At 44.4% G+C, this 14,226-nt stretch overlaps 1 protein-coding gene across 3 annotated transcripts in view; it reads right to left on the bottom strand.

The window, feature by feature from the left end:
* Positions 1-1,954: 1,954 nt before the first annotated feature.
* LOC311136975 (TBC1 domain family member 23) overlaps positions 1,955-14,226 on the bottom strand; it is a 117,602-nt gene continuing 105,330 nt past the window's right edge. For 2 of the 3 annotated variants that reach the window (XM_084171312.1, XM_084171311.1), the window contains one exon: positions 4,323-6,857. In XM_084171312.1, coding sequence (XP_084027438.1) covers positions 6,773-6,857 — 85 coding nt within the window. In that variant the 3' untranslated portion in view covers positions 4,323-6,772. Of the gene's footprint in view, positions 2,247-4,322; positions 6,858-14,226 lie in introns of those variants that run through there. The other variant, XR_014613910.1, reaches the window with a different exon arrangement.

Below are 14,226 nucleotides of genomic sequence, written 5' to 3' on the forward strand. Positions count from 1 at the left end.
GAGCTTGAGAGGATCTGCAGAGAAGAATGGGAGATACTCCCCAAATACATGTGTGCCAAGCTTGTTGCGTCATACCCAATAACACTCGAGGCTGTAATCGCTGCCAAAATTGCATCAACAAAGTACTGATTAAAGGGTCTGAATACTTATGTAAAACATTTTTTTTATTTTGAATACATTTGCTACAATTTCAAAAAATTATGTTTTTGCTTTGTCATTATGGGGTATTGTGTGTAGATTGCTGAGGGAAAAAAACAATTTCATCCATTTTAGAATAAGGTTGTAACGTAAGAAAATGTGGAAAAAGTCAAGGGGTCTGAATACTTTTTTGATGTCTTCACTATTATTCTACAATGTAGAAAATAATAAAAAATAAATCTCTTTAAAATATATTTTCCCCTAACCCTGCCACCCCTCCCCTAATTGAAGTAAACTAATGGACAACAACACTTAGGCTTCTACTTCCAGCTTAAACATACTATTTACATTTTACGGACACAGTATATCTTACATTAGTTATCTTGTTGTTATTAGTCCCATCCTTCAGCTCCACTCAACCCTTCCCATCTATCTCTTAACACCATCCCATATTGGATTTCTATATGCCAAATCAAATGATCTAATGATTCTATCTCTTCGCAGCAAAATCTGCAGAGCTGGGATGGTTGTATCCCCCAAATATATAACATTCTATTGGTTGCAAGATAACAAAATAACTTTTTTGGGTTCGCTTACAATGATGTTTTGATTCTTGCGTGAACAGTTGCTAAGATTATATTTGGTTGTGATCTTTGCAAAATAACTATTTTGGATGCAGTAGTTGTTAGCTAGAATGCTAATGCTCATTGACATAGGCTGTAGCAAAAGCTAGCCAAAGAGCCCTTTTATTGGTTGAAGTTGAAGTAATTTTAAGTATAATGCAGTTGATTTGCGATGATGACAGAAACATTATATTAAGCAGGACATTCATATGAGCCTTAAAACCCAATTATAATCCAAAAGTAGGGTGCAATGCACTTATAAGCGACATGTAAATAGAGGCTTTTTTTTGCAGGTGTTCTACAAGAACTCCCCCTTGTTCTGCCACCAATTTGCGCGCATCGCCCTCGTGTGGCAAAGGGAAGTAATCGACGTCCTTGCAGCTTGAATGGAGGATGTCGCCGGGGAACACGAGTGTATAGCCGGCTGCATACATTCCAGTTGGACGCGATAACAAACGATGTAAAAGGAAATAACGTCATCTGTCATCTGTCGGACGGTTGTGCTAGTAGCTGCCACCCTGACATGTATAACATTTTGTTGCATTTTCATTTACAAGTAATTATATTATTTTACTAATAACTAACTGTAAAGGGTTTCTGGGAAAATCAGTCATGCTTTTAATTTGAAATCCACCATGGGGTGTGTTCTCAGGGTCACTGGGGGATCTTGGGAGTTGTAGTTCCCTTGGACCCAGGCTTAAACAGTTTTTATTTAGATTTACGTGTTTTTATTTCTCCCCTCAACATTTGTGAGAACAGTAACTGATTGTATAATGTAGATTATAATATTTGTCAATGAAAATCAAGGTTGAAGTTCACTTCATTTTACAAATGTATTAAAACAAGTGGTTACAAAAAACAACCGTATACCTGTAGTAAGGTGCAATTAATTAACAGAAGAAAATGTACAAGGACTTTTAAAAAGCAAGACTATTTTGGTCAAGGCCAATTGAAAATCTTTGCTCCATCTTCCTGTAGCATCAACCTGAACCTATCTGCGTCACCCATAATGTATGATATATGATAACGTATCAAAACAATGCCGGTGATGGGCCCTGTTCAAAAGCAGTACACTATAATGGGAATAGGGTGTCATTTGGGACGCATGTTTTATTATAAACACCACTACATTTAGCAGAAGCTAAAAAGATACATGGAGTACAGCTAAATGAAGAATGACCAGTTATCCAGTGTTCAGTTTCAAGTTTTAATGTTACTGATGTTAACGATCCTGAAGATTCAATCATGACAATATCCCATCTCAGAATACCTGCCAGAGTTACGGACCAAACCAGGGGTGTATTCATTCGTGCACACACCGTAGCAAAATAGTTTTGCAACAAAAACAACTTTCTTATTTGACAGTTCAGGTCCCTCCCAGTTCAGGTCCCTCCCAGTTTTGTGGCGTTCGCTTCTGTTTGGTTCCTGGTGAATCCACCCTCAGTACTGCATATTATACAGCTTCCCTCTTCATAAGAGATGAGTCTAGTGTTGGACAGGATGAACATAAAAGCAGAGACGGTGTCTTTCAGAAACACTTTATAAATGTTTTACAGTTTAGTAAAGAAACAGGAGACCATTAGTGGAGGCTTCTATGAAACAGATTAATTAGTCTTTCAACAGGTTAAACATCACCCTGTCCTAACCTTCTGAATATAACATGGGCAGGTTTCCCCAGACACAGATTAAGCGTAGTCCAGGACTACAAATCATTCTCAATGGAGAATCTAAATTGAAATAGGCTTTTATTCTAGGATTAGGTTTAATCTGTGACCGGGAACCCATTGATATGGAGCAGTGCGTTTATATACTGAACACAAATATAAACGCAACATGTAAAGTGTTGGTCCGATGTTTCATGAGCTGAAATAAAAGATCCCGGAAATTTTTCATACGCACAAAAAGCTCATTTCTCTCAAATTTTGTGCACAAATTTGTTTACATCCCTGTTAGTGAGCATTTCTCTTTTGCCAAGATTTCCTTATATGAACTGTAACTCAGTAAAATCGTTGAAATTGTTGTATTTTGCATTAATATTTTTGTTCAGTATACATTAAATATTGATAAACATCCTCATTACTATTTAAGGCTGTGTGCTGGAAAAATACTACTTTCTCAATGACAAAGTATCTAAAAACAGTTGTCACATGACATCAAAGAAGATCATTCAATAAAAAAAGAGCTACCAGATACAGTAGATATTCACTACATGACAACAGGATGTGGACACCTGCTCGACGAACATCTCATTCCAAAACCATGGGCATTAATATGGAGTTGGTCCCCCCTTTGCTGCTATAACAGCCTCCACTCTTCTGGGAAGGCTTTCCACTAGATGTTGGAACATTGCTGAGGGGACTTGCTTCCATTCAGCCACAAGAGCATTAGTGAGGTCGGGCACTGATGTTGGGCGATTAGGCCTGGCTCGCAGTCGGCGTTCCAATTCATCCCAAAGGTGTTCGATGGGGTTGAGGTCAGGGCTCTGTGCAGGCCAGTCAAGTTCTTCCACACCGATCTCGACAAAACATTTCTGTATGGACCTCGCTTTGTCATGCTGAAACAGGAAAGGGCTTTCCCCAAACTGTTGCCATAAAGTTGGAAGCACAGAATCATCTAGAATGTCATTGTATGCTGTAGCATTAAGATTTCCCTTCACTGGAACTAAGGGGCCTAGCCCGAACCATGAAAAACAGCCCCAGACCCATTATTCCTCCTCCACCAAACTTTACAGTTGGCACTATGTATTGGGACAGGTAGTGTTCTCCTGGCATCCACCAAACCCAGATTCGTCCGTCGGACTGCCAGATGGTGAAGCGTGATTCATCACTCCAGAGAACGCGTTTCCACTGCTCCAGAGTCCAATGGTGGTGAGCTTTACACCACTCCAGCCGACGCTTGGCATTGCACATGGTGATCTTAGGCTTGTGTGCGGCTGCTCGGCCATGGAAACCCATTTCATGAAGCTCCAGATGAACAGTTATTGCGCTGACGTTGCTTCCAGTGGCAGTTTGGAACTCCTAGTGAGTGTTGCAACCGAGGACAGACGATTCTTACGGGCTACACGCTTCAGCACTCGGCGGTCCCGTTCTGTGAGCTTGTGGGGCCTACCACTTCATGGTTGAGCCGTTGTTGCTCCTAGACGTTTCAACTTCACAATAACAGCACTTACAGTTGACCGGGGCAGCTCTAGCAGGGCAGAAATGTGACTGACTTGTTGGAAAGGTGGCATCCAATGACAGGTGCCACGTTGAAAGTCACTGAGCTCTTCAGTAAGGCCATTCTACTGCCAATGTTTGTCTATGGAGATTGCATGGCTGTGTGCTCGATTTTATACACCTGTCAGCAATGGGTGTGGCTGAAATAGCCGAATCCACTAATTTGAAGGAGTGTCCACATACTGCTGTATATCTATCTAGTGTAACTAGTGGACAGGTATGTATAGTGTAGGTGATGGTACATGTATGTTTGCCTGTATGTCTAATGTCCAATCTGTCATTGTGATTGCAGTACATGTCTTTCGGAACCTCAAAAATGACTTTGTAAACAAAAAGGTTGAATGACCATTGCTTAAATTAAGGTTTAATGAATGTCCTCATTTAACTAAATGCCACTGGTCCATAACCAAAAATACTGTATGTTCAGCTGTAAAAGATCAAAAACAAAACCTAAGAACGGGAAGCATAGAAATAGCTCACATAGAACAGATCTTCAGTTTCTTAGACTTGCTTTCAATGAGTGACAGATCTATAACTCACATTTCTATGTGAATTTGGTCGGGTCACCCAAAAAGTTAGAGGGAGAATTACTAGAGCAAATCATGTATCTTTTCAAAACAAATAAAAACGATTCCAACCAAAAGTATTCAGACCCCCTTGACTTTTTCCACATTTTGTTACGTTACATCCTTATTCTAAAATTGATTAAATAAATAAAAATCCTCATCAATCTACACACAATACCCTATAATGACAAAGCGAAAACAGGTTTGTAGAAATGTTTGCAAATATAAAATACCTTATTTACATAAGTATTCAGACCCTTTGCTATGAGACCCAAAATTGAGCTCAGGTGCATCCTGTTTCCATTGATCATCCTTGAGATGTTTCTACAACTTGATTGGAGTCCACCTGTGGTAAATTCAATTGATTGGACATGATTTGGAAAGGCACACACCTGTCTATATAAAGTCCCACAGTTGACAGTGCATGACAGAGCAAAAACCAAGCCATGAGGTCGAAGGAATTGTCTGTAGAGCTCCGAGACAGGACTGTGTCGAGGCACAGATCTGGGGAAGGGTACCAAAAAATGTCTGCAGCATTGAAGGTCCCCCCAAGAACACAGTGGCCTTCACCATTGTTAAACGGAAGAAGTTTGGAACCACCAAGACTCTTCCTAGAGCTGGCCGCCCGGCCAAACTGAGCAATCGGAGGAGAAGGGCCTTGGTCAGGGAGTTGACCTAGAACCCGATGGTCACTCTGACAGAGCTCTAGAGTTCCTCTGTGGAGATGGGAGAACCTTCCAAAAGGACAACCATCTCTGCAGCACTCCACCAATCAGGCCTTTATGGTAGAGTGGCCAGACGGAAGCCACTCCTCAGTAGAAGCACATGACAGCCCGCTTGGAGTTTGCCAAAAGTCACCTAAAGGACTCAGACCATGATAAACAAGATTCTCTGGTCTGATGAAACCAAGATTGACCTCTTTGTTCTGAATGCCAAGCGTCACATCTGGAGAAAACCTGGCACCATCCCTACGGTGAAGCATGGTGGTGGCAGCATCATGCTGTGGGGATGTTTTTCAGCGGCAGGGACTGGGAGACTTGTCAGGATCGAGGGAAAGATGTACAGAGAGATCCTTGATGAAAACCTGCTCCAGAGCGCTCAGGACCTCAGACTGGGGCGAAGGTTCACTTTCCAACAGGATAACGACCCTAAGCACACAGCCAAGACAATGCAGGAGTGGCTTCGGGACAAGTCTCTGAAAGTCCTTTAGTTGCCCATCCAGAGCCTGGACTTGAACCCGATCGAACATCTCTGGAGAAACCTGAAAATAGCTGTGCAGCGACGCTCCCCATCCAACCTGACAGAGCTTGAGAGGATCTGCAGAGAAGAATGGGAGAAACTCCCCAAATACAGGTGTCCCAATCTTGTGCATCATACCCAAGAAGACTCGAGGCTGTAATCGCTGCCAAAGGTGCTTCAACAAAGTACTGAGTAAAGGGTCAGCATACTTATGTAAATGTGACATGTCAATTGAATTATTTTTATTAATTTGCAAAAATGTCTAACTACCTGTTTTTGCTTTGTCATTATGGTGTATTGTGTATAGATTGATGACGGGAAAAAACAATTTAATCCATTTTAGAATAATTCTGTAACGTAAGAAAATGTGGAAAGAGTCAAGGGGTCTGAATACTTTCCGAAGGCACTGTATGTCAGTCAGGATGAGGAGACCAGGATGGTGAATAAGGAGCATCTCAGTCTCTCTCCACACAGTCAGGATGCATCCCAAATGGCACCCTATTCCCTATATAGTGCACTACTTTAGACCAGAGAATGGCACCCTATTCCCTATATAGTGCACTACTTTAGACCAGAGAATGGCACCCTATTCCCTATATAGTGCACTACTTTAGACCAGAGAATGGCACCCTATTCCCTATATAGTGCACTACTCTTGACCAGGCCCGAAAGGACTATATAGGGAATAGGGTGCTGTTTGGGACTCAGTCACAGTCAGTCAGTCAGTCCCTCAGGTCCTCAGCAACCAGGGAGGGAGAGAGACGACACCCTCAGCCCCACAGACAGGGAGGGGTTAACAGTCAGTCAACACTGGATCTGTCCTGGTCCTCGCCTGGCTGGAAAGAGGAGGAGGACAGAGAGAAAGGGAGAGATATATATAAATAGAAAGAGAGAGCACCCTGCCCTCAGCTGACAGACACACAGACGTCTTCCCTCCCTGCAGTTCCCCTTCCGGCCAGCTGGGGGGGCTCTCATGTATCTCTGTCTGTCTCTAGGAACTCTCCAGGGCATCCAGAACCTTCATGATCTGCTGTTTGATGGCCTTGGTTGCGTCGCCCGCGTTGGGGATTAGATACCTGCAGAAAGAGAGAGGAGGAGAGGAACAGCACAGAGACTGTTAGACTGATAGCACAGAGACTGTTAGACTGATAACACAGAGATTTAACACTGACAGCACAGAGATTGTTAAGACTGACAGCACAGAGACTGTTAACACTGACAGCACAGAGACTATTAAACTGACAGCACAGAGACTGTTAAGACTGACAGCACAGAGACTGTTAAGACTGACAGCACAGAGACTGTTAAAAATGACAGCACAGAGACTGTTAGCCTGACAGCACAGAGACTGTTAGCCTGACAGCACAGAGACTGTTAGACTGATAGCACAAAGATGGTTAGACTGACAGCACAGAGGCCCCATAGACTGTTAGACTGATAGCACAGAGACTGTTAGACTGATAACACAGAGATTTAACACTGACAGCACAGAGATTGTTAAGACAGACAGACAGCACAGAGACTGTTAAGACTGACAGCACAGAGACTGTTAACACTGACAGCACAGAGACTATTAAACTGACAGCACAGAGACTGTTAAGACTGACAGCACAGAGACTGTTAAGACTGACAGCACAGAGACTGTTAAGACTGACAGCACAGAGACTTCTAGACTGACAGCACAGAGACTTCTAGACTGACAGCACAGAGACTTCTAACTGACAGCACAGAGACTTCTAGACTGACAGCACAGAGACTTCTAGACTGACAGCACAGAGACTTCTAACTGACAGCACAGAGACTTCTAGACTGACAGCACAGAGACTTCTAACTGACAGCACAGAGACTTCTAGACTGACAGCACAGAGACTTCTAGACTGACAGCACAGAGACTTCTAGACTGACAGCACAGAGACTGATAGACTGACAGCACAGAGACTGATAGACTGACAGCACAGAGACTGATAGACTGACAGCACAGAGACTGATAGACTGACAGCACAGAGACTGATAGACTGACAGCACAGAGACTGTTAGACTGATAGCACAGAGGGACTAGAGACTGTTAGACTGATAGCACAGAGACTGTTAGACTGATAGCCCAGAGACTGTTAGACTGATAGCCCAGAGACTGTTAGACTGATAGCACAGAGACTGTTAGACTGATAGCACAGAGACTGTTAGACTGATAGCACAGAGACTGTTAGACTGATAGCACAGAGGGACCAGAGACTGATAGACTGACAGCACAGAGACTGTTAGACTGATAGCACAGAGACTGTTAGACTTATAGCCCAGAGACTGTTAGACTGATAGCCCAGAGACTGTTAGACTGATAGCACAGAGACTGTTAGACTGATAGCACAGAGACTGTTAGACTGATAGCACAGAGACTGTTAGACTGATAGCCCAGAGACTGTTAGACTGATAGCACAGAGGGACCAGAGACTGTTAGACTGATAGCACAGAGACTGTTAGACTGATAGCCCAGAGACTGTTAGACTGATAGCACAGAGGGACTAGAGACTGTTAGACTGATAGCACAGAGGGACCAGAGACTGTTAGACTGATAGCACAGAGACTGTTAGACTGATAGCCCAGAGACTGTTAGACTGATAGCACAGAGGGACTAGAGACTGTTAGACTGATAGCACAGAGACTGTTAGACTGATAGCCCAGAGACTGTTAGACTGATAGCCCAGAGACTGTTAGACTGATAGCACAGAGACTGTTAGACTGATAGCACATAGACTGTTAGACTGATAGCACAGAGACTGTTAGACTGATAGCCCAGAGACTGTTAGACTGATAGCACAGAGACTGCTAGACTGATAGCCCAGAGACTGTGAGACTGTTAGACTGATAGCACAGATGGACCAGAGACTGTTAGACTGATAACACAGAGACTGTTAGACTGACAGCACAGAGACTGTTAGACTGACAGCACAGAGACTGTTAGACTGACAGCACAGAGACGGTTAGACTGACAGCACAGAGACTGTTAGACTGATAGCCCAGAGACTGTTAGACTGATAGCACAGAGACAGTCAGACGGACAGCACAGACTGTTAGACTGACAGCACAGAGACTGCTGGACAGACAGCACAGAGACTGATAGACTGACAGCACAGAGACTGATAGACTGACAGCACAGAGACTGATAGACTGACAGCACAGAGACTGATAGACTGACAGCACAGAGATTGATAGACTGATAAAGACTGTCAGACTGACAGCACAGAGACTGTTAGAGACTGACAGCACAGAGACTGTTAGCCTGACAGCACAGAGACTGTTAAAAATGACAGCACAGAGACTGTTAGCCTGACAGCACAGAGACTGTTAGACTGATAGCACAAAGATGGTTAGACTGACAGCACAGAGGCCCCATAGACTGTTAGACTGATAGCACAGAGACTGTTAGACTGATAACACAGAGATTTAACACTGACAGCACAGAGATTGTTAAGACAGACAGACAGCACAGAGACTGTTAAGACTGACAGCACAGAGACTGTTAACACTGACAGCACAGAGACTATTAAACTGACAGCACAGAGACTGTTAAGACTGACAGCACAGAGACTGTTAAGACTGACAGCACAGAGACTGTTAAGACTGACAGCACAGAGACTTCTAGACTGACAGCACAGAGACTTCTAGACTGACAGCACAGAGACTTCTAACTGACAGCACAGAGACTTCTAGACTGACAGCACAGAGACTTCTAGACTGACAGCACAGAGACTTCTAACTGACAGCACAGAGACTTCTAGACTGACAGCACAGAGACTTCTAACTGACAGCACAGAGACTTCTAGACTGACAGCACAGAGACTTCTAGACTGACAGCACAGAGACTTCTAGACTGACAGCACAGAGACTGATAGACTGACAGCACAGAGACTGATAGACTGACAGCACAGAGACTGATAGACTGACAGCACAGAGACTGATAGACTGACAGCACAGAGACTGATAGACTGACAGCACAGAGACTGTTAGACTGATAGCACAGAGGGACTAGAGACTGTTAGACTGATAGCACAGAGACTGTTAGACTGATAGCCCAGAGACTGTTAGACTGATAGCCCAGAGACTGTTAGACTGATAGCACAGAGACTGTTAGACTGATAGCACAGAGACTGTTAGACTGATAGCACAGAGACTGTTAGACTGATAGCACAGAGGGACCAGAGACTGATAGACTGACAGCACAGAGACTGTTAGACTGATAGCACAGAGACTGTTAGACTGATAGCCCAGAGACTGTTAGACTGATAGCACAGAGACTGTTAGACTGATAGCACAGAGACTGTTAGACTGATAGCACAGAGACTGTTAGACTGATAGCCCAGAGACTGTTAGACTGATAGCACAGAGGGACCAGAGACTGTTAGACTGATAGCACAGAGACTGTTAGACTGATAGCCCAGAGACTGTTAGACTGATAGCACAGAGGGACTAGAGACTGTTAGACTGATAGCACAGAGGGACCAGAGACTGTTAGACTGATAGCCCAGAGACTGTTAGACTGATAGCACAGAGGGACTAGAGACTGTTAGACTGATAGCACAGAGACTGTTAGACTGATAGCCCAGAGACTGTTAGACTGATAGCACAGAGACTGTTAGACTGATAGCCCAGAGACTGTTAGACTGATAGCACAGAGACTGCTAGACTGATAGCCCAGAGACTGTGAGACTGTTAGACTGATAGCACAGATGGACCAGAGACTGTTAGACTGATAACACAGAGACTGTTAGACTGACAGCACAGAGACTGTTAGACTGACAGCACAGAGACTGTTAGACTGACAGCACAGAGACTGTTAGACTGATAGCCCAGAGACTGTTAGACTGATAGCACAGAGACAGTCAGACGGACAGCACAGACTGTTAGACTGACAGCACAGAGACTGCTGGACTGACAGCACAGAGACTGATAGACTGACAGCACAGAGACTGATAGACTGACAGCACAGAGACTGATAGACTGACAGCACAGAGACTGATAGACTGATAAAGACTGTCAGACTGACAGCACAGAGACTGTTAGAGACTGACAGCACAGAGACTGTTAGCCTGACAGCACAGAGACTGTTAAAAATGACAGCACAGAGACTGTTAGCCTGACAGCACAGAGACTGTTAGACTGATAGCACAAAGATGGTTAGACTGACAGCACAGAGGCCCCATAGACTGTTAGACTGATAGCACAGAGACTGTTAGACTGATAGCGCAGAGACTGTTAGACTGATAGCCCAGAGACTGTTAGACTGATAGCCCAGAGACTGTTAGACTGATAGCACAGAGGGACCAGAGACTGTTAGTCTGAGAGCACAGAGACTGTTAGTCTGACAGCACAGAGACTGTTAAAGACTGATAGCACAAAAACTGTTAGACTGATAGCCCAGAGATGGTTAGACTGATAGCCCAGAGACTGTTAGACTGATAGCCGAGAGACTGTTAGTCTGACAGCACAGAGACTGTTAGTCTGACAGCACAGAGACTGTTAGACTGATAGCCCAGAGATGGTTAGATTGACAGCACAGAGGCCCCATAGACTGTTAGCACAGAGACTGTTAGACTGATAGCCCAGAGATGGTTAGACTGATAGCCCAGAGACGGTTAGACTGACAGCACAGAGGCCCCATAGACTGTTAGACTGATAGTCCAGAGGGACCAGAGTGTTAGACTGATAGCACAGAGACTGTTAGACTGATAGCACAGAGACTGTTAGACTGATAGCACAGAGGGACCAGAGACTGTTAGACTGATAGCACAGAGACTGTTAGACTGACAGCACAGAGACTGTTAGACTGATAGCACAGAGACTGTTAGACTGATAGCCCAGAGACTGTTAGACTGATAGCCCAGAGACTGTTAGACTGATAGCAGAGACTGTTAGACTGATAGCACAGAGACTGTTAGACTGATAGCACAGAGGGACTAGAGACTGTTAGACTGATAGCACAGAGACTGTTAGACTGATAGCCCAGAGACTGTTAGACTGATAGCCCAGAGACTGTTAGACTGATAGCCCAGAGACTGTTAGACTGATAGCACAGAGGGACCAGAGACTGATAGACTGACAGCACAGAGACTGTTAGACTGATAGCACAGAGACTGTTAGACTTATAGCCCAGAGACTGTTAGACTGATAGCCCAGAGACTGTTAGACTGATAGCACAGATACTGTTAGACTGATAGCACAGAGACTGTTAGACTGATAGCACAGATACTGTTAGACTGATAGCACAGAGACTGTTAGACTGATAGCACAGAGGGACTAGAGACTGTTAGACTGATAGCACAGAGACTGTTAGACTGATAGCCCAGAGACTGTTAGACTGATAGCACAGAGGGACTAGAGACTGTTAGACTGATAGCCCAGAGACTGTTAGACTGATAGCCCAGAGACTGTTAGACTGATAGCACAGAGACTGTTAGACTGATAGCACATAGACTGTTAGACTGATAGCACAGAGACTGTTAGACTGATAGCACAGAGACTGTTAGACTGATAGCCCAGAGACTGTTAGACTGATAGCACAGAGACTGCTAGACTGATAGCCCAGAGACTGTGAGACTGTTAGACTGATAGCACAGATGGACCAGAGACTGTTAGACTGATAGCACAGAGACTGTTAGACTGACAGCACAGAGACTGTTAGACTGACAGCACAGAGACTGTTAGACTGACAGCACAGAGACTGTTAGACTGACAGCACAGAGACTGTTAGACTGATAGCCCAGAGACTGTTAGACTGATAGCCCAGAGACTGTTAGACTGATAGCCCAGAGACTGTTAGACTGATAGCACAGAGGGCCCAGAGACTGTTAGACTGATAGCACAGAGACTGTTAGACTGACAGCACAGAGACTGTTAGACTGATAGCGCAGAGGGACCAGAGACTGTTAGACTGATAGCGCAGAGTGACCAGAGATTGTTAGACTGATAGCACAGAGGGACCAGAGACTGATAGACTGATAGCACAGAGACTGGTAGACTGATAGCACAGAGACTGTTAGACTGATAGCACAGAGGGACCATATACTGTTAGACTGATAGCACAGAGACTGTTAGACTGACAGCACAGAGGGACTAGAGACTGTTAGACTGATAGCACAGAGACTGTTAGACTGATAGCACAGAGACTGTTAGACTGATAGCACAGAGACTGTTAGACTGATAGCACAGAGACTGTTAGACTGATAGCACAGAGGGACCAGAGAATGTTAGACTGATAGCACAGAGACTGTTAGACTGATAGCCCAGAGACTGTTAGACTGATAGCACAGAGACTGTTAGACTGATAGCAGAGAGACTGTTAGACTGATAGCACAGAGACTGTTAGACTGATAGCACAGAGGGACTAGAGACTGTTAGACTGATAGCACAGAGACTGTTAGACTGATAGCCCAGAGACTGTTAGACTGATAGCACAGAGACTGTTAGACTGATAGCCCAGAGACTGTTAGACTGATAGCACAGAGACTGTTAGACTGATAGCCCAGAGACTGTTAGACTGATAGCACAGAGACTGTTAGACTGATAGCCCAGAGACTGTGAGACTGTTAGACAGATAGCACAGATGGACCAGAGACTGTTAGACTGATAGCACAGAGACTGTTATACTGATAGCACAGAGACTGTTAGACTGATAGCCCAGAGACTGTTAGACTGATAGCCCAGAGACTGTTAGACTGATAGCACAGAGACTGTTAGACTGATAGCCCAGAGACTGTTAGACTGATAGCCCAGAGACTGTTAGACTGATAGCACAGAGGGACCAGAGACTGATAGACTGATAGCACAGAGACTGTTAGACTGATAGCACATAGGGACTAGAGACTGTTAGACTGATAGCACAGAGACTGTTAGACTGATAGCCCAGAGACTGTTAGACTGATAGCACAGAGGGACCAGAGACTGTTAGACTGATAGCACAGAGACTGTTAGACTGATAGCACAGAGACTGTTAGACTGATAGCACAGAGACTGTTAGACTGATAGCCCAGAGACTGTTGGACTGATAGCACAGAGGGACCAGAGACTGTTAGACTGATAGCACAGAGACTGTTAGACTGATAGCACAGAGACTGTTAGACTGATAGCACAGAGACTGTGAGACTGTTAGACTGATAGCACAGAGGGACCAGAGACTGATAGACTGATAGCACAGAGACTGTTAGACTGATAGCACAGAGACTGTTAGACTGATAGCACAGAGGGACCAGAGACTGTTAGACTGATAAAACAGAGACTGTTAGACTGACAGCACAGAGACTGTTCGACTGATAGCCATGAGACGGTTAGACTGATAGCCCAGAGACTGTTAGACTGATAGCACAGAGGGACCAGAGACTGATAGACTGATAGCACAGAGACTGTTAGACTGATAGCACAGAGACTGTTAGACTGATAGCACAGAGACTGTTA

This window comes from Coregonus lavaretus (assembly GCF_964263955.1).
Source record: "Coregonus lavaretus genome assembly, chromosome: 11".
In the NCBI taxonomy this organism is placed as follows: domain Eukaryota; kingdom Metazoa; phylum Chordata; class Actinopteri; order Salmoniformes; family Salmonidae; genus Coregonus; species Coregonus lavaretus.